Below are 26,556 nucleotides of genomic sequence, written 5' to 3' on the forward strand. Positions count from 1 at the left end.
ATTTCTTATAAATAATTGGCAGTCTATTTCTAAATATGCAAGGTATTATTCAGTGATATATTAAAAAAAAAAAAAAAAAAAGTTTTACCTTCATACACACTGTCCTGCTTCCCAAGTAGATCTGGAGCCTGGCCTTTGTATCTGTAAAAAAAGAAAATGTTTACAGAAGCAATGGGACTTGTGTGCTAAGAAGCTAGATGTATTTGAAAGCTACAGCCAAACCTAAGGCCAACATAAGAAATATACTGTTTTTGTCACTGTAGTGATTCCTTTTTTTTTTAAGGTAATCTTAAAAAGCACAAAAAGTTATAATGTATCTTTCATAATGTAGAGTGCTAGTGTTGACATAATCAAGTTATAATTATACAAAAGTGATGACTAATAATGATCCAAATCACCCATCAAAGAATACATAATGCACAACAACTGCACAGTATACAGTATTCAATTTTGTTAAATATACGCCTGCAGAGGGTTATCAAGATGAACTCATCTGTTATGCAATGTATTAAATACTGAAACAGGACTTGCCTTTCAAGGCCTGGCCCTTTTGTCTTGCTCTTCATGGAGAGGTATTTTTCCCTACAGCTGCCACAGAGAAGGTAGTAAGGATTTCCACTGCCACATTCCCCACCGAACCAGCCATCCACATAGGAGCCATTACTGCGGTAGCCCTGTCGGTTTGCACTCCGGCCACAGCCTGGGTGGTTTTTCTTCATGTGCTGATTAAAATTGGCAACACTGGACTCACAGAGTTCACAGATCACCACCTCGTCTCTGTCCTCGGACTCACAAACATGCTAAAAAAAAGAAGAGAGGTAGATGTATTTGTATAAGTAGCATCACAACCTCTTATGATTTCAAGGTTTCCACAGAATGCATGTACAAATGGGGGGGTGAGATGCAAGAGGAAATTCTGTAGTTTTCAATTCAACTGCCGAAGACATTCAGTGATCCAAAGATCAATGCCCATCTAAAAAAACAACACATATTTAAAACTAAAAGTCCCCACTACTCTACTCTATAATCCCAGTTTAACACCACTGCTTCACTGGCAACAGAAGAAAGTGCAGAGTAAAGAAGCAAAAAGCAGCCCCCCAGCTGCAGTCACACACACACCCATGTTGGCCAATCCAGTACCTCCGGGATCCACATTCCTAGGATATCACTGTCACTCGCAAGCTCCTGCCCAAACATGGCCTCCATGGCTTCATCATCCAGGTCAATCTCCAGCTCCTCATCCAGGTTGAAATCATACAGGGCCCCCGGATCCTGCTGCAGAGATGTCCCTTCTCTTCGGTTCTGATTTCTCTGGGCTTGTACTGAACGGTATAGCCCTGCTGTAATGAAAAATAATAAAACAGAAAAAGTGAACCTTTATTTTGTTAATCTCCTATGGTTAAACATTCTCTATAGGACTGATATAATTCTACAGCACACGCACATCAATGAAAACTATTTATGTTTTATGCAAATTATGCCTTCCTTACTGATCTAAATAGATGGATATTTAGATATGTGAAAACAAACAGAAATGGTTATCATGTCATCAGAAATATTTGTTTGCAAACCCATGCTCGCCCAAGAAAGGCATAACATTTTGGCCAGCTGGCTCTTCTCATAAAAAGACTAGAGAGTATTAAAGCTGGATCAATATTCTTATTAAAAATAAACAATTGCAAATAGACATTTTTGAGCCATACTAGAAATACTACGCAAAAAGACACACCTTCCAACAAAGGTAATCTTACATTTTTTTAAGGGAAAAGCTCACCTGCCCGAGCCAGCAATGTCCGTGCTGCCAAGTCAAACCTCTGTTTTCTAGTTACAGTAGATCGACCTCTAGCAGCAGATCCATTAGAAGCAGATGCACTCTCCCCCTGATCCAGTCCATCTGGGCTGTAACAAAAAGATAAAATTAATACAGCAGACAGAGAACAAAACTAAACTTTCAACTATTTAAGAATCCACTAATCTAATCCGTCAATTATCACCCCTGCAGCTGCACAACGTTACTTTGCAGGGAACAACAAAAGCAGCATATCAGTAACACACCCCCCCCACCACAGCTGTAAATTCAAAAGTAGACTTAACAGTATGAATAAAAAGTTGATGACCATGTTTAATGAAAATTGGGTAGGTGGTATTTAAGACCTAGATGTAATTTGGCATTCAATGAAGCGTTAGTAGCCTGGTAAAGTATATTAAAATGACTGATTTACATTCTGTGAAAACATTTCTGTTAAGAAGGACATCACCATATAGAAGGATCCCCACAATCTGATACTCCCAATCATTTTAATACCAAGTTCCATCACAAAAGTAGTTTTCCAGATCTCCTGTATAATTTTAAATTGATAGAAAACCCTGGATACCTCTCACTAAAGCCTTCCTCCATTTCTGCTGCATCTGCTGCAGGTATTTCTCCAGGAGACTGCAGGTAGCTGGAGTCTCTGGATTTACCCCCACCTCCAGAAGCAGTTGCCCCTGAGCAGGAATCAGCTCCTCCGCTGGGTTGGGGCTCCTCCTCCTCCTCAGTTCCAGGGTGCTCAATCATCCACATGGCCAGCACAGTGATATTCTGAGCATCTGCTTCTGCACTTGCACCTACACAATAGAGAAATGGTAAGAGCCGCTGTATAATGAGCCACTGTACATTTTATTATAGCACATCAACAGCCCGGAAAACACATTCACTATGTTTGATATTAAATAATCCAAATCACCTAATCAGAAACAGTTCAAAACAATATTTAGTGTTGTGGTTGAGCCCACACTGTGGTAATTTATCTTGTAAACGTTACATGATTTATATGACTGTAATGTTGCTGCAAGGGGTTACATTTCAACATTAACAAATCATAAAAGCTGAATCATTCTGGCCCGCTTGTTATCCCCAAGCAAAAGTGCACCACACTTGGACAACGCTCACTTAGCTTCATGGCTCCGACTCTTTGGACCTCTCTCCCAGCTTTGGTGCATGATGCTCCCTCCGTCACTCGCTTTAAATCAACTCTCAAGACCCACCAGTTCTCTCTTGCTTTCCATGCTCTTTAAGCCTGATATCTGCTATTAGCTGCTGTGTTGCTGCTACTATTTCACATATTATGCTACTATCATGTATTATGCACTTTCCACTGCATTTAATGTACTACTTCATATATTATGCTACTGTATTATGCATTTCTCTGTATTTGAAGTATTATGGATTTTCTTCGTTACTGCATCTTGCAAAGCGCTTTGTGATGGTGGTCCACTATGAAAGGCGCTATATACAATAAAGATTGATTGATTGATTGATAAAACAACTCTGGGCATCCACAAACATTCTAAAAAAATATGAAAACTGCTGTTCAAAGAAACAACAAAGAAATTTCTTACCAGTAGCTTCCAAGGCTTTTGTTATCTGCCTAAGAGAGAATCCCATTTCTAAGAGAGGAACGGCAATGGCAGGTGGAGGAGGGGAAGTTGACAATCTGCTGCTGGGATCTGATAAGGCTAATAATAGAATTCAGAACAGTAGTCTAAGAATCTGTGTTGCCTTTTACACTTCATTCACATGAACTGTAAAATGTTCAGAAAATGAACTGAAGAGCTCCATGAAATATAATTTTACCCTTGGTTGGAACAGAAAGATCTCACTCTATATTAATTGAAATGTTAATTCTGGTCTTTTTTTATTTTTTAAATTAAGTACTCAGAGAAAAAAATAAAAGACAAACAGACAACTGGTCCTAGTGATGAGTCACTCAAAGGTTAAATATTGTTTTACCAGTGCGGTTGGAAGTCCTTGCTGGCTGGGAGTCCGGGGAAGTCAAGCTTTGCCTCCGTCCTATTTCATCTGACGGGGATGTTGGCAGGGAGGAGCCAGGTGGGGTTTGCGCACGACGTGTGGGTATCACTGTAGTAGTTGGGTAACTAGAAAACATTTGCCTTAAAAAAAAAAACAAAAAAAAAACTATATATCAGAATCATAAAGTAGATCACCATGACCTAGGGCCTGTTTCCTCCATATATCCCCAAATTCTGTTACTCTAAATAGCTTGCATGTCCAAACCACTTTTCATCACACTTTGATAAGCATATATGTTGTTTTTTAAAAATAATAAAAAATAAATAAAATAAAAAATTGAAATACAATAGATTTGTACTTGTACCTTTATACATTATTTTTAAAATGACTATAGTATTCTTGCAAAACATTCTTGTTTTGTACAGTTTAAAAATAAATAAATAAATAAATAGATTCGAGTTTAAAGGAGGATTTAAAAGCCTGAAACATTTCTCCTGCCTTTTTAAAATAAACTAAGAAATAGGTAAACAGGGTCTATCAAACTCTTCATCAATAAATTCAGCACCCTTACCTTAGCAGACTAAGTGGCATGACGCCAGGAGACTCAGAGGCTGGCACGGTCTCAGTGTCTGTCACTGGGGTGGTGGCAGTGGTCGTATCTTCCAGTGAGCTGCTCATGAAGGAAGTGGTGCTGGAAGCAGAAGGACTGGTGGTGACTGGAGTCTGTGCCTGCTGGGCACCATCGGGTTCCTCCGACTCAGGATCCACTTCTACAAGGAACAATGGGGTCACTTCAATTCAAAAGGTGTAACGGTAGATAAATGAAAAGTTCAAAACATTAAATCATGGCAATTTGATTTTAAATGTGTTTGTTATGAACATAACATATTAAAACATTTAATTAAATACAGACTGACACATCCCTAAATCTCTTCTCTCATCTATTTTTTGTTCAATTTCAAAATGTTATGTTTATTTAGTGCATATTTAAACACATAAATTGAGACATATCATATCATGTCCTGAATTTTTATGTAGTGATTTCTTGTTTTATAGTGCAAATTTGGAGAACCTAAAATAACTTGAACTTCATTACAGTGCACACATTAAGTAATTCTATGCTGGTAATTTATTAGGTACTGTTCTATTTTCCTTTGAGAAAAAGAACTGTTGCAGTTTACCTTGCTTGATTTTGCCTCCAAACTGTTCTTCCAGCAGACTGTTAACCATCAGCTTGTAAACCATGGCTTGAGCACGTTCCAGGTCTGCAAGCCCTAGGGCTCGTTTGATGGGGGACCGCATGATGGCGCGCTTCACCATGTGACGCATCAAAAACTGGAGGGCAGCTCTCATTTCCACCTCCTCTTGGATTACAGGGGAGCTGGCACAGTCCGAGTTGTGTCCATTCTCTGGCAGCACCTTGGGTATAAGTAACAGCTCAGCATACTTGCTGCAGCTGAGAAGAGCACTTAGTGATTTCATAGCACCAAGATAGAGGTAGGAGAGCTGAACTGCTCGGATTTCTGATTGCACCAAATCGTGAGTTCTCATCGCGTGTTCGTGGGCTTTCCTCTTTCCGTCGGCTTGATGGTGTTGGGAGTCTAAAATCTGAGGTTCCAAGAAAAATGAAGATATTTCGCTTTCTGACTTTGAGTTGGTGCTCATGTGAGCTTTGACCTCATCCAAACTCTGCGAGACTCGCAGGTCCATGGTTTCTTTTGCGAGGTCCCCCTCTGCTTTTTGCTCAAGGTCTCCCTTCTCTTCTGAATCGTGTCGGTGTTTCTTCTCATGCCGGCGGGCACTTAGCTTTGCTGCATCTTCATGGATGCCAGTCAGGTAGGTGAGATCCAGCAGCAGAGATGCCGTCAACCCACGGAATCTAGAAACGTCAAAGGGCAGCGGCTCGCAGGGCTCCAGGTTGTACAGGGGAGTGTCACTAGGCGACCAAAAAGTTGGGAAGCTTTAATACGGATCAGAATGACACAGGAAACAGAAAGTGAGGGAAAAGACAAAAGGAAGGACAGAAGACAATGCAAGTCACGGAACAAAACTTAAAATAGGTGACGGGAAAACTGAAAAAAGGAGGAAAGAAACAGTTGCCATGCAGAGGTTCATGGACAACATAGAACACAAAAGGATGTAGATAACAAGCACTTTTAATGCAATCCGCTCCTTAACAAATGCTGTTAGTCTGTAATATAGCAATAATAATCATTTAAAAGTAATTTGATTGGAAACAAATAATAATAATAATAATAATAATAATAATAATAATAATAATAATAAATAAATCTATCCATAGACCAAAATTAGCCACCATCAAAGTCTCTACAATCTGCTTAAAAAATGATCTCCCTTTTCAAGAATAATAACACACATAATTTCAGGGTCCACCACATTTGTTTTTAACCAATTACTAATAATGAGAAAGCATCTTGGTAGCTGATTATGACAACAATCCACTATACTCTATTAAAACCACCATTTGACCTATTTATGTATAAACACAAATCACTCCCACGTTTCTTCTTTTATTCACAACAGCCTTGAAGCTTGCCTTTCTAAGCTAGTTATGCCTACCTGATTGTAATCTCTGCCTCATCCCACTGAACCTTGGCAGAAGTGCTTCCCTCTTTCACTACTCCCAGCAGTGTGGCGTGCCGCCCCGTTTGCTTGTGAACACATCTCCCTCCAACTCGGAGACCAGCATCTGCCCCTCCAATTACTGACAGCACAGGCCAGACCTCGGTGCAGAGTGTCTTCAGCTGTGACTCTGAGAGGTCTGCCAGCCCGTGCTTCCCATGTTTGCCCTTCTCCTCTTCTCTGAAATCATCCTTTGCATCTCGTTCCTCCCTGCTTTGCACAGAGCGGCTCTTTTTCAGTTTCTGCCCAACTTCCCTAAAGCAGGCTTTGATCTCCTGGAGCCGCTCCATCATGTTCTTGTTGATGCAGTGGGTCCATCTGTCTGTACGGTGGAGAATGCGAATAAGCTGGGTGGTGGCCTCTGCCAAAACTGTTGCAACCGGGCTGCAGATAGGATCTCCAGGCAGTAGGTCTCTTGGGGTGCCCCGCATTTGCATGTCACAGATTTTAACCTGAAGACACAGATACAACATTAATAAAAACACATTATCAAACTAAATTCACAGTATTTAAAGAAGTTAAAAACCAACTAGAATTAAAGCAACAAAAAAATTGCATGCAAGTTTTGTTTCAGAGAATCACAGAATACTTTACATTAGATTACACGTTATTTAACTAATTGAGCGTACTGTAAAAATAAATCATAAAAAAATGAAATAAAAAACTATGGCATATTTAAATGATTTATATAATGCTTATAGATTGGGGGTATCTCGATGGTTAGTTTTTACCTTTTCACCAGGGTTACTGCTGTAGAACATTACACAAGGGTATAGTTCTGTTGCATCCACATCTTCAAAGGCTAGTTTAGGCTCCTACAATTATTAATGGCAATAGATTATAATCACAGTTCCTCGGGAGAACCCTAAATGGTTTTACATTTGCTGAACTCTGCAACTGGTACCTGGTAAATTGAAGTTGATAAAATATCTCGAAATAAGAGACGACATTCCCAAATTGCTCTTTACAGTGGATCAATAGCTACATTTCTTTTCACTGATTTTGTTTGGCAAATGTTATGTTCACCAGGAAAATGCAATATATTCAGACAGAAACAGCACCAAAATAGAGGTAGGACAGGTAGGTCTATTGGAGTACTTTTTTTTTCTCTTGTCTTATGTATTGCTACAAAAGTACATTGACTGCTTCTATAAAAGAAGGAGTGAGAATTAAAGCATGAGCTACCTTATCACTTTTTAATCCATGAACTTGCTAAATTCATCAACAACTTGCATTCTCCAGAAATTGATGATTTAAGGGTCACCTATAAAACCTGCTAGATTGTGGCTCTCCAGGACCAGGGTTGACCACCCCTAATATAAACTAATGATTTGATGGAAGGAAAGCTGTTTAAAATCAACCATCTGGCTTGAGGATGCAATGCATAGACTGTGGATACAAATATTATTAACCCATTTGCTCAGAAATAGTTCTAAATGCAACACTCACCTCCCCATTTTTCCCAAAGGACACTGTCCTTGCTTCCATGTCTAACACACAGGTGATGTAATCCCCCTGAGTGAAACTGGACAGCGCCAGAGTCTGTTCTCCATTGTGGTAAAGGTTACCACTATAAGCTCTGTACAGCCACATATCTGATGTAGTACGATGGTTGAAGTCGTGAACAGGCCAGCGAGACACTCCCACACAAGTTCCTTCATTACCACGATTTTCTTTAACAATGTAAAACTGAAAAGAAAATGGAAACAGCATGTACAGCAAATCAAACTAATGCCAGTTCTTTTTAGACAGATATAAATGTTTAAATACATTTTACTTGGAACCCATCAAGCGGATGTTTTAACTATACGTAAAGTGGTTGAACTGAACTAGAAAAGGAACTTTTTTCTACTGTTAGAGATATGAAAAAAGATCTGATTCTTCCTTTTAATCCTCTATCTTCCTAATTTATAAGGTAATTGGTCACCCTGTCAAAACAAATAAAGATGCTAAAACTAGAGCCAGTTTGCCATTACTGGCAGCGCTGGGGTATAATCTTACAGTATGGGGCTTAAGTGTCTGAGTCACCTTGGCCTAGAACTATACCTGTCTTTGTCCTGAAAACACAAAATTAAGCACAAAAGATTCTCTACACAGTATGTGGTGATCAATCTGAATCAAGATAGCAAACTAGAAAGACAATATGGATTAAGGTCTAAAGAGCACAAAAAAAAAAAAGCTACACTTTTAAAAACCATAAAATGTCACCAATGACTTCAGACACACTGTACATTTTATACAGAGCTTTTATATCTAACTTGGATTTAAACCAACCATTTAGATGGGAATCCCAAGATATTCAGCATCAGTCTGACTAGATATCACACGGTACATAAAATCAATTCAAACTCAACTAATAGTACAATTGTGAAATCCCAATTTGACAATACGTGAGCCATACCTTCCACTGGTAACATCCAGACGTGATTCCTGTGGATGCTAGCCCATATCCTTTTCCTCCACTGCCATGAGTTAGCACCTGTCCATTCTCCACCACACAGCACTGAGCTTTCTCAGGGTCATAGGTCACTTCCTGGATGGGCAGGCTCTCATCCTCCTCCTCCACCTCACCCTGCATCATGGACAAACAGACTTATACTACTGGAACTACTGCAAACAAGGGCTCCTCGGTGACAGCTGAAGTGTAAAAGCTGGATGTACCTGTAGTTTCATCTCTTGTTCTTTTTCTTTTACTTGAATTGTGTGCTTGGCCTGAGCAATTGGTGCCTCCCACATGCAGTCAGAAAGGAGTGAGAATAGGCGTTCTACAACCTGTCATACACAAAACAAAATGGACTGAACAACAAGTCCCTACTGTACATTACCAGCATGTGCAGAGACGGAAGGGATACTCAGTAACGTGTATATTGAGATATTAAATCCCCAATTTCTGTATTTTAATAGCATTATTTTAGTAAATAACTCACATCATAAACAAATGTTAGACAATCAGTTTATAGGAGTATAAAGCTTGTATTATTGATCTTGCCTGCGAAAAATCATAGAATACAGTGGTGTACCACATTTGAAAGTGTGGTTTCCCTCATACAAAATTCACACAGCATACTGTACAGTGGAATACACAAACAATCAAATAAATAAAAGTGCAATATCAGTACAGGAAATTTACTATCTCCAGGCCTCACTGAGGTGCCATCAACTCTCCTGGGGTGAGGCATGTGGTATATTTTTGGGTAGTGTTTACAGTTTATGCATCAAGGAAATCAATGCACACATGATGCGCTGGTTCATGTTTGGTTGATAGAAAACTTAAAATAACTTAAGAATTATTGAAAAAAAAAAACATATTTTTGGCTAGGGTGTAGTTTAAATTTTATGTTATAAGATATTATAATTTAAAAAATTTAAGATGACCTGTGTCATCTGGTGATCTTCGACAGTAGCTTCACAAGCAGGCAGCACAGCTTCCAGTACATGAAGAGCAAGCAGCCTTGTTCGCAAGTTTCCAACCAGGGGCACTCCTAAATATGATATCGAAAAATATTTTATTTCAACATTTAAATATTATATGTTTACTTCATTCTTGAAAAGGCCAGCTGAGGTAGTGACCAGGGATAAAAAATAAATAGCCTTTTGGCAACACATACTATAATAAAAATCTGTAACTAAGAGAATATTGCATCTGGAGTGCTTCCACTCCAACCCAATTAAGAGTGATCACAAACTGGACATTAACAGTATGCATAGAGTCCTGTACACTTAGAGTAGCAAGACAACAACATAAATGCTTTAATAAAAAATGGGATGAGGTCTTAATACATTACTTTACAAACCTGAACAGCACTTTTGAGCAGCAATATTCAGCAGGACCTCTGTCCACTTTGGGGAAGCCATTTTAGACTGTATAGCTTTGGAGGACACAACTCTCCGCAGAAATACAAGAAAATCTCCAAGATGCAACTCTGCTGTGTGCTGTTTGCGTACAAGGGCTGCAAGAAGAAACAAAGAAATCATTTTTATTTATTATTGTTTATACTGTTTTGCTGTCGACATGAACGCCATATGTTTATACTGTTTGGTTGTATTTTTTATTTCTTTATCCATGTTACTCTGCGATAGTTAAAAAAAAAAAAAAAAAAAAAAAAAACAAAATACAAGAGAAAATAAGAACTTAATTCCTCCTACAGCTGAAAGGACTGACATGTTTACAAGCTGTTTTCTGTAACTCATTACTGTTGATGCCAGTGTAAATGATCAAAGCTGCTTTTTATTCAATAGCCATCAAGACAAAAGCTAAGAAGCAGTAAGGCCTGATCTGCCCCATGGGCTCTGGTAGACCGCTGATGAGCGGATTAAGGTTTCAAACCCAGTGCAGAGGGTATCTAGCACCACACAGTGCCAAACTCAACACACTGTAGTGCCAGATGTTGGATTCAATTACTTTTATATGATATAAGTTGCCAGGTCTCTATATGCTCATACAGACAGACACACACCTCGGAAATCCCTCTTTTCAGCTTCCCTGATCTCATCAGATTTTGTCTCTTCCTCCTCCCTACTGGAAGACATCAGTGTCACCCCAGCCTGGGAGAGCAGGTTCTTCAGCTGGCTACACAGTAGGTCCAGCAGAGACTGCACTACCTTTGGACTCAGTTTATCAGCATACGTCCTGGATAAGGAGAGACATGTTAAACAAATCTGACTGGTATACAATCAACAACGTATTTTAACACCATTTCAAAAAGCACAATACACTGCTTAATTTCATTATGAAAAGTTTAAAATGTTGCTGTAATGAGAATAAGTGCATCACATACAGAAATAATCCACTCAGTTATGCACATACATAAATAAATTGTAGAGTGTCATACAAGATATAACTTTAAAAGGTGACTATCTCCACCTGTCATGTAGCCATCCTTATTTCACTTTTTGCAAACTAATTTTAAATCTCGTAAGGCTAGTTTCACAGACCCCAATTAGCACTACCCTCCAACTACCTAACCTTGTATTTCATAAGGTACACCAGTGCAAGAATATTGCTCATCAGAGTCTATGTTAATGTATCTATGATAGTGAGTCTCTGGTAGGAGGAGACAAAAACACTAAAAGCGAAGTGAAGTTTAACGTCTTCAAGAAATTCTGAAAAGCTTTTCAGCCCAAGAATAAAGAAGAAAAAAAAAAAACAGAAATGTTAAATCTACAAGGCTCATTGGAATACATTTTGGATAACATCTACTCATTAGAATACATTTTGTGAGCATTGGGCTCTTGAAAATAGAAATTGCTATTTAAAATGGAAAACAAATGTTTAGTAAGAAAAACTTTAAATAACGAATGGACACTGACCCGGTAGTGATGGCTAGAATCTGAAGCAGCCTGGTGCTGGCTACTTTGAGAGCCGTGCTGAGCTGGGACACACCAGGCTTCTGCAGCAGCTGCAGTGGCTGTCCTAACATGGTGTCGGTACCACACAGCTGTGACAAGACATTGAGCAAACCACTTGAAACAGCCAGAGACACATCCACTGGTTGATAACGAACACTGAGTGCAAAAACAGTCACCAACAGGAGGCGCTGTTGAGCTTCTGAAAAACAAAAATACAGCCAGACAAAGAATCAGCAGCAGAAAAAAAACAACTCTTGGAAAGCTGAGCCAAACCTAATTTAAATGAAAAGTGTTACAAGATATTCATGGGAAGACCCCAGCATGAAAAAACAATTTATGACCAAGGATATATAAAGCTTATTTTATTTTTAAAAATATACAGCAGGAATACATATAACAGAGCAGGCAGCAACGGAAAGTAATTTGTTAGCCCTATAGTGTTCATTAACACCAACTTATTTGGGAGCAATTTTTGGAAAATAGAACTATTTGGGTAAATGTGAAACAGAGTTTCAATGCTTTAAACACATTTTCCAACATATTTCCCAGAGGGGAAAAAAAGTTAATTGAATGTGTCCTTTGTTTTTAATCAATAATGTAAACCAGAAATTGTCCTGGTCTTACAACATTTGTACAAAAGCCTTTAAAACTGATGCTGGATTTCAGTATTCTTACCAATATGATGCTTGTTGGATTGCAAGGCACACTCCAGGGTGGCAGACAACTGCTGGTAAATCTTGTGCACTGCCGTCTGGATGTCCATCTGAATATTCCTCTTGGCAGATCTGATGCCATCCTAGAATAAAAATAAACAAGGAGATATTCCAATGAATTCCACTAAAAACACTGCATAGAAACTGTGGAGCACGGTGTATCAATGGTTACTTTAACAGCAGAATCAATACTTTTAAAACTAAATTGACAGGACACTCTTACACATCTCAAATGTATAATGTATTTTCTAATGGTTTAACAAAACCTGTCAAGTTGGGTTACTGTCTCGATGCCAGTACCACTGCCAGCATAATCCTTAATTGAGGCAATAGCTGGTGAATAAAACATTTTGCTTGGTATTTGAGTTAAAGTGTTTCCATCCAATCTACAAAACTGTCAGATTTTAAAACTGGTTCAAATAGGAACAATCATATAGGAGCATCAAGGGATAAAGCTTATTTGTGCAACAAAGCCATTTAGGTTTGGTCAAGGTTAAGTCTGCTTTTTTATTTAAATTTTTTACCAATAATAGCCAAAGCTATAATACTGCACAGAAAGAAACATGTAAAGTGTTTTTTGATACTCTTTCTGACTAAAGAGGTCTTACATTTTCTATTACCTGATAATGATGAAGCTGGACACTTTCCACTTTTATTCCTCCATTTCCCACTGTTCCCAGACCAAAACACCCTGCTAGGAACTGCAGTCTGACAGAGGTCAACAAGCTGGAGGACTGGAACGCTGGCCCCTGCCGGACACCCCCTGCAGCCTGGAAGCCTTTCTCTTCCATTCCAGACAACAGAACCAGGATCTGGTGCAGAGCCTCCAGACGAAGCTGTACATGGCATATTATCCAGTTACACAAGTTTATGTATACATGAGCTTTTAAAAATACACATACACAATAAAAATATTTCTACTTTATTAAGTCATTATGTTAAGTGCTACCCCGCTAGGATGTTATCCACATCTTAACGTTCTACTTGTATGAGTAATTTTAAATTGTACTAACATAAAAAGGGCAAGTCAAGTATACACGTTTTATTACCACATGCATACTTGATAGTTGTCAATCAGTGCTTAATTTCCATATCTCTGAATAATTGTTTGGAGCAGTGAATTTGTCAATTGCTAAAGAAGGCAAGGAGACAATATAATGTACCTCAGCCCTGTTCTGCTGCTGGTGCATTGCAATGATTGTACCCTGAGGACTGGTGGACATGCTCTCCTCTGGCTCTTTGAAAGCAGGGGTGTTGACCACATCCCCACTCACAAAGCTGACAATGTTATCAATAAGGGCATGGACTCCCAGGGATCTGGTCAGATCAAAGTCGGATTCTCTGTACGAATGCGAGGAGTTGTACAAGCGATCTCGGCTGTGCTTCAATCTAGACCATGTGTCAGTCAGAGGTTCTGCAGAACTGTGTACAGGTCCTGCAAAAGAATAAGGAAATCTCTATAAAGTGTTAGCTATCTTCTCTGAAGATATTGAAATTTCATGCAAAAAAGGGAGAGAAAAAGCTGGTTAACAAAACATAAAACTAAATGTTCTTAAAACAGGATGCATTTTTTAAATGTTCTTACTGCACAATCTTTATGAACAAAATGAAAAATGCTGCTGGTCGAGAATTCGGAGCAGAAAGCAGACTGAGAGCTTGAATATTAAATTGCTTGCAACTTGCTGAAGCAACCACCACCAAAAAAAATGAATAATGGGGGACTAGTATTGCATTCCACATGACTACCTTCATCTAGAGATAAAAGTGCTTTTTAAAGATGTGAGCTTATGCACAGGCCAAGCAGCACATCAACACAAATCTCACATTAAGTATTAAAATGCATAATAATTCTTAGGGTAAGTTTAAAAACTAATAAATACATTATATATATATATATATATATATATATATATATATATATATATATATATATATATATATATATATAACTGTACAAGTGATTATTAACTCAAGTGGCATCTAACCATGTTTGTGTTTTTCAAATTTGTTTGAAGTAGGCAATACGTAACTTTTATGCTCATTTCCCAATACTCCCCATACTTTTTGGAAAATTAGAAGCACAATGAAACAAACCGAGTAAGTTGCACAGTATCCATGTTTACTGTTAGGGTTTACAACTCTTAAATAAAACAAATATTACATATATTAAACAATAATAAGCAACAAAAAAGTAAAAAATAAAACTTGATTTTATCTGATAAAAGTTTATATCTACAATGTATATAATAACTGGCGAGTAATTTTCTTTATCGGCTTCTAGTTGATATTTCCCGCAACACTGGCCAGTTGACACGGGAAGCACACACCCATTAACAGCAGCAACAGAGTGCGACCCCAGCCAGTGCGAGCTGTCAAACTGAAAGGAATTCCAATCACACCTCACAAAGGAGCTGTCTTCTCTCGCTCACTTCTCAGCCAGGAAAAGAATTGCTAACCAGAAAAAATACTGCATGGGTTAGTGTGTGATAAATGAGAATGCAATGTTCACCCTCAGGGTGGGATGCCTCAAAACATGTAGCACCCCACCCTTCGGCAGGGCATTAAATCACACACTACCCCACACATTATTCTCTACATACAACACTTGTTTTTATACATACAAATTATATATATATATATATATATATATATATATATATATATATATATATATATATAAATTATATATATATATATATATATATATATATATATATATATATATATACATACAATTAATATACATATATAGTATATATATATATATATATATATATATATATATATATATATATATATATCTATATATATATATATATACACACACACACACACACACACACCACACACAGTGATATATATATATATATTCCCCCCCCCCCCCCAAATGCACTTGAATGTCATTTATGAATAAAATTCCTGTCAGTAGTTTCATCCAAAAGAGAATAAAAAATGGATCAAAGAAGCAACATGCTAATGTGTTGAATCAGAAAAAGCATTACAAATGCCTATGATGTAGTGTAGCAACTACTTAAACGCTACCCTTTGCTACTGCTTCAATATGTCACTTTCTTTTAAATACTCTTTGAAATTGGGAATTGAGCACAATTACTCTTTTAATAAAAAATAAACTTCTAAAAATCGGCAGATGGTATTGTAAACTTTTAACCACTTATTTGCTTAAATGTGAGCCCATTTACTAAACTAATTTAATCCTTCAATTTGGAGTGTTGGCGCTGTAATGTATACTTATGGATTGTAAAACATGTGGGCTAGCTAGTAAAATAAGGTTAAACATGCCATCATGTACTTGCTTGAAGCTCTTCTTGTTTCTCGGGCTCAACTGGCCAAAAAGGAGTAAATGCACTAACGCACAGGAATCAGAAGACAAAAATCAGACATTTCACACAGAAGACAGCACTTGAGACGTTACTGTATTTGAACAGATTCTGAACAATACAAAACCTTCATCTGATTAGTCAATCCATCATGCAATTGCAGAGGTTTTTATAAACAATCTTTGCTTGATACTAAAAAACTGAGTTCTAAGACAGGTTACTAGTATTGAACTAAAGGAATCTAGTAAAGCCGATTACTTTTCTCAGCAAGGTTGTCCGACATAACTTTAAAGAAACCACTTCAAATACATTCGCTGCAAGTCACCCAAGCAATCGTTATTCTTGTAAGACATTTCATCCAAAAGGGAATAAAAACAGAAGCGACATGCTAATGTGTCATCTAATCTTACTGCAGCAGGAACAGTAACTTCAAAAGAACCCCCATTATAATATGCATCCAATAAAAGACAAGGCTAACCCTTGCCGTTACATTTGAGAACATAAAACTATTTACTACATTTTTAAGCAGAAGATGTTGTTAAGTGCTACATTACCAAACACAAATTAACTTCTTTATATCAAACCGGTGACATGAAACATACCCCTTCTCTTATGTGAGGAAGCCAAGTCCAAATCAACATTTCTTCTTCCACTCTATAAAATAGAAAAACATGTTTTAAAAAAATATATAAAAGCAGCTAATTGATGAAACCTATTTATTGCAAACATCCCTGCACTACCCAGATTCAGATTTGTTTGTTTGGTTCTAATCCAGGCTTACTGCTCATTCAAACTTCAGGTACAGAAAAGCAGTGGTTTGAAAGCAGCCGTTATTGTGATTCTCCCACTACACTGCATTCGACTATTCAGAGTCAGGGTAACACAGAACACTGCTGGTCATTGCTCATTATTAAATGGATGTCTGTCAAAAAAAATACGCCTTTAATACTGTATACTAACCAGTGTTGGTATTACATTCCCTCAAAAACAGTTTAATCTTGTTTGTGCTTTAAAATGAACAATATGACTTCTCAAATTATGCAAACTGAAGAATTACGATTTACAGAATTACAATCACATAACATGTTACAAAAAAAAATAAAAAAAGAGGGCATCTTTATTTAAACCATAAAGGGCAGCACACAGATTCAATTACTCACCAGACCAGATCCCTCTTCATCAGACTCGGGCTGTGAGAGATCAGACTCGCTTCTTGATTTCATCAGCCTGTAATTTGGGCTTGCCTGAACAGAGCGACTCTCTGCAGTCAAGCTCTCGCTCCTTCAATAAAATAAGAAGTCACTATACACTTTACCCAAACCTTTAATTCCTATATTAACATTTGTAATTTTTGATTGGACTAAATGCTTTGCTTATTTCATATTTGTACCATGTGTGTTAATTCTGAGTTGTCAAAAAGATTATTTTTAATGCTTCACCGTACTTAGCATGCATATTTTAGAATCAAATACAAATAAATCCTGATAAAAAAAAAAAAACACTACCATTTGGAAGAACATATATCTACCTGGTCATGAAACCCACTCCCTCCTGAGTGCCTGTTGTGGCTTGCAGTATCTGCCCCTCTTCCTGCTGCCTGTGCGGATCCTCTAGCACTCGGCTGACCCCTAGAATCAGCAGTGCACAGCGGTGAATGACGGAGTTACAGGCTGCCGTGTACAGGTCCTGTCCCTCCGGCAGGCTTGTGCTAGCCCTCCTGTCCTGTTGAGACTGAGAAGGAACATCGTCGGCAGCTCTGGGTCCGGATCCATTCCCAGTCCCAGTGCTGCTACTCATTCGCTCCCGGTCTTGACTGCGGGCTACTTCTCGGGCTGATAGGAAACATTGAAAGATTTCTGTAACATGTAACACAAAAACATGGATTATTAGGCAAGCCAGCAGAGAGCAGCAGCAACTTGAATGTACATTCTTATAAAAATAAATAAATAAATACATAAATAAATAACAATAAGTTAGGGTTTTAATGAATAAGGTTTGAAATCCACATTTTCCTCACAATTACTGGATTAGCACACTTTTTTCTGTACTATTTTCACAAACACCACAGGTATTGATAATAACAGAAAACACTTTGTATAATCATCAGACCAAGAGCAGCTTTTTTTTTTGTATATATATTCTTTTAAAACCACACAAACAGCTTGTTTTTAAGTTTCAGGACCAAGGTTTTCAATCCTTTAAGCTAGTTTATAAATACTATTTAGTATAAGACATAATTCACTCAGGTTTCAGCCTATTAAAACTCAGATAGCACATGGACTAAGCTATTTTATTCCATGGTGGGTGTGGTCCATCTCATCCTTGTCTACTGTACTGTGAACTGCAGACAAAAAGATCTTTTGGCTATGGGAACAGCGGTTCCTCAGCTTTACTTACTGCCAGCTGTCATGACCTCGTGCTCTCTTTCTTCCTCATCTTGCTCCCGATGTCCTTCCTCCCGCTCTCTGTCTGCATGCTCCTCCATCTCAGCCTCTTCATCAATGGTACGTGTAAAGGAATGCTCCTGGGGATCAATCTCCAGCGAGTCATGATTTTCAGACGTCTTAAAGAGACAGAATTCCAGCACGATTATCAACTCTTCAGGAATATATCACAAGCAAGTAAACAAAACAGCATGAGGTACAGCATGTACACACATTTGCATGTACACAAAGACAGACAGACAGGCCCCATTTTATATCCCCAGATTTTTTAGGTCCTTGTTCTATCAACGTGTCATCACAACTGGATGTGAGGTTTTAAATCCTTATATGAAAATCAGTGCACATAAAACTGGTCATCTGGAAATACATTGGAAACACTTTCTTTAGAGCTTACCCGCCTTTCCCTTGAAGAAGACCTTGTTTGAATGAGCTCCACGTTCTTACAAGCCAGTAAGCGGTTACGGACTTTATAGACGCATCGATACACCTCTGCCAATGTTTTACTGGGCTGGTATCTGGAGTCAATATATAATAATAATAATAATAATAATATAATAATAATAATAATAATAATAAATAAATCATTTTTATTATTTATCAATTTCTAAAATAATTTTTAAAAAACATTTTCTAAAACCAAGTAAAATATTTGCAAGCAACGTAAAACTACACAGGACACCAGAGCATTATCAGCTGTCATTACATACCCTAATTCAAGGATAATATGCAAAGAAAACAAATGCTACATAAACAGTCGATCAGATACAGAATACAGACAATGCAAACACTTCTATTAAACGGATGTGTTCAGGGGATGTGTTATATTATTAAAACGGTGTCTGATTTTGCTATACTCCCTTTCATTACAGTAAAACTATTTCCTTAACTTTGATAATAAAAGTAACCAGTGATTGATAACTTCTACTTTACCTTCCCTCACCACATGCCTGGTTCAATAGGCCTGTATGCTTCAGTAAAGCAGCAAGAACAAATCTAGAAACTGTATCCAAAAGTGATTCGCTGCTGAGAGTCGCATTGTCCCAGTCTGAAAACAGGAGGCAAGTATTAAAAGTATTATTTAGGCGCTTCAGCATTCCTTGCATGAGTGTTCAATTTGCAATACCTGGGACATATAAATAAAATACTACATTTAAAAAAATGTTTAACAAAAATATAATTTTTTGTTTTAGTGGCTCTTGATTTTTTACTAACATATCAAAACGAAATGAGGCTTATCGATTAACAATGATCACTTTATAAAACTATATTTTTCTACCCAATTGAATTCACATTTACAGTAAATATTAATAGTATTACTTGTATACATTTTAGAATACTAATTGAAGCAGTAATAAAAACTAAAGTTTATTGTTTTATTGTGTACAAATATTACCTTGGAATTACTTTACTATTAATAGTAATAATTATGCAAGACAATGAACAAAAAATGTTACTTGACTATATATATGATATAACACACACACACACACACACACACACACACACATACATTTTTTTTTTACCTTTGCTGATGGCATAATCCTGCATATTGATCCAAAGACTATTGGTGGGTTCTTTGTTGGATCCCAAGGCCAGGTCAACCAGCACCGCCATTTCAGGACGAAGCATGCATTCAAATGGCTTCTGCTCTTCATTTCCAGAAAGTGCCACTTCCAACAAGGAACTTATACATTTATCTAATTAACAAGAATGGAAATTTGAGGTTTTACACAAGCTGAACAGTTATTCATAAAATCTGAATTAACTACTGCTCAGGTTGACAAATGTGTCAGTTAATTTATAAATAGCTTACCTAGCTGTGGGATATCCATTTCCAACCCATTACTGAACAGCAGTGTTTTCAGCCAGTAGCCAGCGTCTTGCTCCTCAGGCGAGGTGGCCGGTCCCTGGAGCATGCCTCCCAGGCAGCGCCCCACCAGCAGAGCTCCAGTCCTCTCCAGATCCACCAGCCACACCCACAACTGGGCAGGCTGAGGAAGAGGAGCTCCAGCAGGGTCTGTAAACTCCAGAGTTCCTAACAACAACCAACAATGTTACAACCGTGATTTGCAAAGAGATATGTCCATTCTAATGAAAAACTGTCTTTTCTTCTCATGTTTAAATTATTCAAAATGTGTTGCAGACCTGCAAAGATTTCCAGCCAAGTTATTTAAGGGTTATCAAGGGACATGTACTTATTAGATTGGCTAAGTGGTGTGCAGCTAGGTCCAAAAAAACAGTCATTAACCTGCACTAAAAAATGTAATATATTAAAAGACCTCTTGCATATCATATATTCTAATCCAATATATTCATTGAATTTTAGATCATTTCTAAAAATAAGTCAATATTTTATCACTGCATAATGTACAATGAAGTTCAATTCAGCTGGGCAGCAAAAAAGCTTAACCTAATATTCAATAGTTTATTTATTTTGTATGAAAATAAAGGGGTCAGCCTTATGATTGTCTTCCCAGGATTCCTGGCCAAAGGATTTGCACAGTTGTCATTTTCATTAGCCAGCACTTACCATGCAGGGGCCACTGCAGTTCCTGGTCTTCCAGGAGTGTTGCAGCTGGTAGAAGTCTGTTTAGGCGATCCAGAGGTGGGAGCAGATCCAAAAGGTAACTCAGCAACGGCCGTGCCACCGAAACAGGTAGCAACAATAGAGAGTTTATGATCTGACACAGCATACTGCCTGCTGCCGACACATAGATCACATCTGCAACAGGAGAACGTACAAACTCTTAACATGCAGAGCAACAGTGAAAGCTAAAGTATTGCTTTTGCTGTTGTTGATACAAAACAGAAAAAAATTGAATATAACAGGTTCATTTTGATAGACAATCAAAGCATACAGCATTAATGAAAAAGTCCCCTATAAGGAAAGTACCATTTTCAAACAAACAAATACATTTACTAAAAGAGAAGAGTAGGATTCATTTATTTGCATGCAAACAGCAGAAGTATAGAACAGAGACACAGAGAACATTACAGTAGATAGACTTGTATGCAATAACAGTATATAACATCCATTATGTAAATATCGCAGTCATCGATATACTCTATACACATTTTGGCCAATTAAAACCTCACACTTATTAACATTTGATTAAGAATATCAGTGTGACATTCAGCCCCAGATAATTATAAAACATCTTTTGAAATCTCTAGCATTCATGTGTACGTTTTGCAATTATCAATGAATTGGACAATTTCTACAAAACAGCCATCACCTTTAGGGTGAATCCAAAGAGTCGAACTGCAAGCTACTATGTTTTAACTGGCACGTTAAATATGCCTTTCCATGTTGGATAACTGGATTTACAAATCATGACTGTCACAGCAACAAAACATCCCAGGAGCTATCCAAACGGGTTATACCTCTGAGTTTCTCTCTGACACTGCCGTTCCAGGAGCTCTCCTTTAGAAGGGTCGCAGATCGGGAGAAGACGTCTGTAGCATGAGGCAGCAGGAGCTGAAGGTGTTTGTGTAACAATGCCACGCTGCTAGAATTCTGAAACATTAAAACATTCCTAATTTACCACAGACAGCTCTCATACTAAATGGCTAAAAAATGTCAAGAACACATTTTGGTAAAACATGAATTAGTAGTAGTTTTTTTTTTTTTTTAATGTGTCTTTGAATACAAATGCAGGAGGTTTTTGGTAGTTAGTCAAACCTACCTCAGTGACACTGTTTATGTGACAATAAGCCAAGAGTTGTTTTTGCAGGGAGCACAGCAGTTCATGGAGGTGAGCAGGCTGGCTGTTTTCTGAAGATGATGTGCCCTGTAGTAACTTGTCACTGTTCTTCTCCAACTCTCCAAAAGCTTGATCCTAATTTACAAAGGCAAAAACATTTCAAGGCTAGTGAAGTATTCAGATGTTAGCTTTTCTTACGTGACAGAACCCCCACTTAGAGGGGACAATAAGGACGGAGACAAACAGCAAAAGATTTTATTTGAATATTGCACGGCTACCTACCATGAGGTATACACCGGCTCCTGGATCTTCCTCATTGGAGAGTGAAAGTTCTGAGGTTTATAAATTACAATATCAAGGAACTACTAGTTATTAACCTGTCTTGTTCTGTACAAGCTAATTATTAAATCTGGACTACTATAATAAACTCCCCTCCTCCTCCCCTCCAAATCTGCAGTGTCTTTCCACTGAATTGAATCATTTTAAAAGTACACTACATACCGTATAAAAACCTAAATTCCTCAAGAGCGTCTTCATAAGGATTTCAGCTAGATGGGTGTCAGGGTGATTGTCTGGAGAGCTGTAGGGCAGGTCTAATGGTGTTCCAAAGCCCAGACCAGATGACAATGCCTCAGAAGCATCAGTAGGGGAGCTGTAGCCTAACAATGATGCCACATGGGTGTGGTCTTGCAGGCTTGTCAGTATAATATCCAGCTGCATTCTCTGAAGGAATGGACAAAAAAATTAACTCACCATCATCAGAAAAACAAAATCAGCCCCCCCTTTTCCAAAAAAAAAAATAAAGGAACCAGAACTGAGGATAAATCAAAGGCAGACTTCAATACAAAGATCTTGGAATAAATATAGGATTAGCATCATTTTATAAGAAGGAACTAGGAATATTTCTAAGACTGCACACCTAACAATTATATTTAAAAAAAGATAGGTAATCATTTGTTTGAGACCATCACCACTGATCAGTCAGGTAAAAAGAATTGCTGACACCTGTGCTAAAACAGTAGAACAATATCTCGACAGATTCTCACCACATTCAAGTTAATCATCTGCTAAAACATGAAAAAGGGGTTATATAACATCAGACAAAATGTTTATTTGTAGTTTTATGAAGACGGGGACAACAGACCCGCTTTCCTGAATCAAACAACTCACATTTATTAAAATCCATGAATGCAAAAGACAGATTTACAGTCAAGGGTTTACCTGTCCTTTAGATAGACTCTCCCATCTGTCAGGTCCCTGTGGCAAAAGTGAATGCAGCAGTTCCATCCTCTCTCGGAGTGGAGGAAGCAACATTGTAGCTCCAACTGACAGGGTTTCTATAACAGCCTACAGTAACAGCAACACAAAATTACAGCTACTACTAATAATTACAGTTTACATTCTCATAAAAACACAGAAGTATTCCAGATGTTCCAGCATCAGCTCATCTTTTTAATCATGCAAAACAGTGCAACACATTCAAACACACTTTTACATGTACTGTGTATGTTTTTAATTGTAAGTAATTTACTGAAATAAACGGAAATAACCGCATTTTGTTGGAAACATACATTCAAAAGAACTGAAAAGGGCAATATTCATGCATTTATGAATAAGCATGAAGTGAGGTCTAAGTCATCCTTTTTAAGGCTGTAACGGTATTCGTTTGGTTAGAGAATTCTCACCTCCTGGATTTCATCAGGCACAGAGGAATCCATCAGCCTAAACAGAAGGGTTCTTAGAGGCCTGGCTTGCCTACCAAGAATGCTAGTGGCCACTCCACCAGCCAGAGCCAGGGCTAGATGGTTGGATAACAATTTGAGACACAGCTTAAGGAAATTATGATGCTCCCTAAAATTAAAGAGACATTTAATAAAAGACATTTGTTAAATTAAAACTGTGAAAAAATGAAAATAAAACCACTGAACAGAAAAAAAGTATACACCCACTCATTTTGAAATATATTCCCTTTCAGCTAAACAATGTAATGTAATAAATACCTACCTATACTAGATTCTGCAGTTTCAGTTCTAAATAAACAGGATGATGCTATTCTTTAAATGAGCAACACAAGCCTCCAGAGGATTCATACACACCAGCTGCAGGACAGGTTATTACTCATAAATGTATGAACAGTAACAGCTAAAAGGGGGTGCATTAGTAAGATTAGGCTTTACCTTGATGAGGGGAAAGGGAGAGGAGGAATGTCACTATTGATGCCATCGCAGTACCGTTCAAGAAAGGCACGCAAATGTGAGAAAGTGCTTTCCTCCAAGTCAACACAGTAGGGTCTGTGCCAAGCTACAACTTGCCTATAAATTAAACAAGAGAATAGCAAAGAATGAATTAGAAGGCACAGCATAACTTTTCAGCATGTATCTTGCCATTTATTACATATCATCTGTATCTCTGTTACATGACAGGCAAAAAAAATACAAAATCTTAACCAGAGTGCTCATTTATAACACTCAGTTGTAACATGTAGAGCTATTAAAAATAAAAATAAACAATTTTGACAAGTTTCAATTCATGAATTTAACCAATTTCTTTTTATTACCTCTTATATCAAAAATCACTTCACCAAGCATATGTAGAAATGAATCAACTCTATTAATGTTTCATTTATTGAGGTAACAGAGATTTTTTGAAAATATGTTTGCACATACCTATCCCTAGGTAATGCAGTCCAGGCTAGACTATGTGATGTTCCAGCAGAAATCTGCTGAATTGCCACCCCATCCAAACCAATCACCTTCTTCGGTTTAGTTATGGGACCAGTCGAGTTTCCCTGGCCACACTGTCCCATTGAATTATTACCCCAGGCGTAAACCTCATTATCTATAAAACACAAAGTACAGTACATTCATAGGGGAAACACATTTAAAAGTCAGATTGTATGATCTACACATGGTTATTTTTGGTTAGTTTGAACCCTTTTTCTTTAAAGCAGACAAGTCTTACCATGTGATAAAGCCAAACAGTGACTGTCACCAATTGAAATATCAACTACTCTGGTTGTTGCCAATTCTTCAATCAGTTTGGGTCTAAGAGCAGTAGCTTCTGAAGAGCCACAGCCAAGGCAGGCACCACAGCCCCAAGCATAAACCTTAAAAACAGACAAGCAAAACTCAGCGTGAATCATACATTTAAGACATGTTAGAAAATCAGGAAGGTATTAAGATTAACAGTTAATTGCACTTTCACATTCAGAAGTATCTTTGAGTCTTTAATGTGAACGCAAAGAGACGAAAACTACAAAGATGAATGACAATTACGGACGATAATTCATTGAGGTGTCTTAATACTGTACATACATCTGTACTTCCAGAAAGACAAAGCTATATTGCATTTCAATAACATGTTTAATTTTACTGTGACACAGAATGTCTTCATACCTGCCCAGCTGATGTCAAGACAAGTGAAGACTGGCTCCCAGCGCAAACTTTCCGGATAAACATTCCTTGTAAGGCTTCAATAACTTTTGGTTTGTATACTCTGTTAGTATCACCATGTCCAAGTTTCCCTGCAATACAGAAACATGACATATCAGAAAGCACCTTGAAATACTAGCTAACTAGCTACTAGATACTAACTCAAAACCATCCGCTTCATTTACTTAATTTGTAGGAATAAAATGGATAAATCATATATATATGGTATTCTAGAAGGATGGCATTGAATTTGACAAATTACCAAATATTTTATGCATGTTATTTGGCACCAAGAATGTAATGATGCTGAACATGAAGCAACTTCTTCCCTAAACTGCAGCTTTATCTAGCAACTGAAAAATGTATACCAACAGACCTCTGAATTGTATATTTAAGCTTATACACAACAGATGTACCCTAAATAATGTTTATTCATGATAAACCCATCTTACAAAATGCCACAGAACAACCTTTAAAATGAAAACTCCTCTGTTGTCAAGGGAGCTGAATCTTTTACAACAAGGGAGTGATGTATGGAAGAACCAAGCATTCGTTTCATACTGTAGGTCCTTTTATGACACATAGAAGTAAAGTAATAACCCCTTTCTTAATTTCTAACTTTTCCATTTGAAACTAAGTTGAAAAAAATGCATTATAAACAAACTAAAAGCTGCCACTGCATCAGGGAGGCTGGTTTGCAGCCAAAGCAAATTATAGGTTAGATTTACGTAGAAGAGAAAAGCTAGAAACAGCAAAACTGAGCTGGCATTTTAGAGTGCATCTCAGCTCAACTAATAATTATTTGTGTCAAACTGTATTATAACCAACTAAGAAAACCACACCCCTGGTCTATTTGAAAGGTTACGTTTTACTTACCATTGTCTCCACCTCCAAAGGACCAAACTGTTCGCCCATCTTTAGATAAAGCTATAGTATGTGAACTGCCACAAGACACTTCACCAACATTGCTAATATCTTTCACCAGAGTTGGAATGTTACGGCTGTTACTGTCACCATGACCTACCCAAAAAAACAAAAAAAGCAATTGTAATGTTTAAAAATAGGAGACACAAAGAGAGTATTTTTCCAAACCAAGTCAAGCAACACTCGACAAAACATATTTAAGGAAGAAACTTTTGAA

General features: G+C 37.6%; 1 protein-coding gene across 8 annotated transcripts in view; it reads right to left on the reverse strand.

The window, feature by feature from the left end:
• Window positions 1-26,556, reverse strand: part of LOC121299038 (probable E3 ubiquitin-protein ligase HERC1) — a 57,086-nt gene that overhangs the window by 19,188 nt on the left and 11,342 nt on the right. For 4 of the 8 annotated variants that reach the window (XM_041226509.1, XM_041226511.1, XM_041226516.1 and 1 more), the window contains 40 exons: window positions 26,292-26,435; window positions 25,380-25,507; window positions 24,946-25,090; window positions 24,651-24,822; window positions 24,162-24,296; window positions 23,670-23,835; window positions 23,206-23,331; window positions 22,486-22,707; window positions 21,967-22,119; window positions 21,665-21,797; window positions 20,811-21,002; window positions 20,094-20,315; window positions 19,804-19,977; window positions 19,211-19,325; window positions 18,675-18,795; window positions 18,234-18,399; window positions 17,365-17,692; window positions 16,997-17,117; window positions 16,439-16,490; window positions 13,662-13,933; window positions 13,119-13,334; window positions 12,461-12,581; window positions 11,747-11,984; window positions 10,894-11,066; window positions 10,231-10,386; window positions 9,812-9,918; window positions 9,098-9,208; window positions 8,838-9,008; window positions 7,886-8,125; window positions 7,168-7,251; window positions 6,374-6,888; window positions 4,975-5,753; window positions 4,365-4,563; window positions 3,773-3,933; window positions 3,382-3,498; window positions 2,376-2,607; window positions 1,775-1,899; window positions 1,120-1,340; window positions 532-800; window positions 89-141 (listed from right to left, as the gene is read on the reverse strand). In XM_041226509.1, the coding sequence (XP_041082443.1) occupies window positions 89-141; window positions 532-800; window positions 1,120-1,340; window positions 1,775-1,899; window positions 2,376-2,607; window positions 3,382-3,498; window positions 3,773-3,933; window positions 4,365-4,563; window positions 4,975-5,753; window positions 6,374-6,888; window positions 7,168-7,251; window positions 7,886-8,125; window positions 8,838-9,008; window positions 9,098-9,208; window positions 9,812-9,918; window positions 10,231-10,386; window positions 10,894-11,066; window positions 11,747-11,984; window positions 12,461-12,581; window positions 13,119-13,334; window positions 13,662-13,933; window positions 16,439-16,490; window positions 16,997-17,117; window positions 17,365-17,692; window positions 18,234-18,399; window positions 18,675-18,795; window positions 19,211-19,325; window positions 19,804-19,977; window positions 20,094-20,315; window positions 20,811-21,002; window positions 21,665-21,797; window positions 21,967-22,119; window positions 22,486-22,707; window positions 23,206-23,331; window positions 23,670-23,835; window positions 24,162-24,296; window positions 24,651-24,822; window positions 24,946-25,090; window positions 25,380-25,507; window positions 26,292-26,435 (7,575 nt within the window). The remainder of the gene's footprint in view (window positions 1-88; window positions 142-531; window positions 801-1,119; window positions 1,341-1,774; window positions 1,900-2,375; window positions 2,608-3,381; window positions 3,499-3,772; window positions 3,934-4,364; window positions 4,564-4,974; window positions 5,754-6,373; window positions 6,889-7,167; window positions 7,252-7,885; window positions 8,126-8,837; window positions 9,009-9,097; window positions 9,209-9,811; window positions 9,919-10,230; window positions 10,387-10,893; window positions 11,067-11,746; window positions 11,985-12,460; window positions 12,582-13,118; window positions 13,335-13,661; window positions 13,934-16,438; window positions 16,491-16,996; window positions 17,118-17,364; window positions 17,693-18,233; window positions 18,400-18,674; window positions 18,796-19,210; window positions 19,326-19,803; window positions 19,978-20,093; window positions 20,316-20,810; window positions 21,003-21,664; window positions 21,798-21,966; window positions 22,120-22,485; window positions 22,708-23,205; window positions 23,332-23,669; window positions 23,836-24,161; window positions 24,297-24,650; window positions 24,823-24,945; window positions 25,091-25,379; window positions 25,508-26,291; window positions 26,436-26,556) is intronic. The other 4 variants (XM_041226514.1, XM_041226513.1, XM_041226510.1 and 1 more) reach the window with 4 other exon arrangements.

The sequence above is a fragment of the Polyodon spathula genome, chromosome 24, assembly GCF_017654505.1.
Source record: "Polyodon spathula isolate WHYD16114869_AA chromosome 24, ASM1765450v1, whole genome shotgun sequence".
NCBI lineage: Eukaryota > Metazoa > Chordata > Actinopteri > Acipenseriformes > Polyodontidae > Polyodon > Polyodon spathula.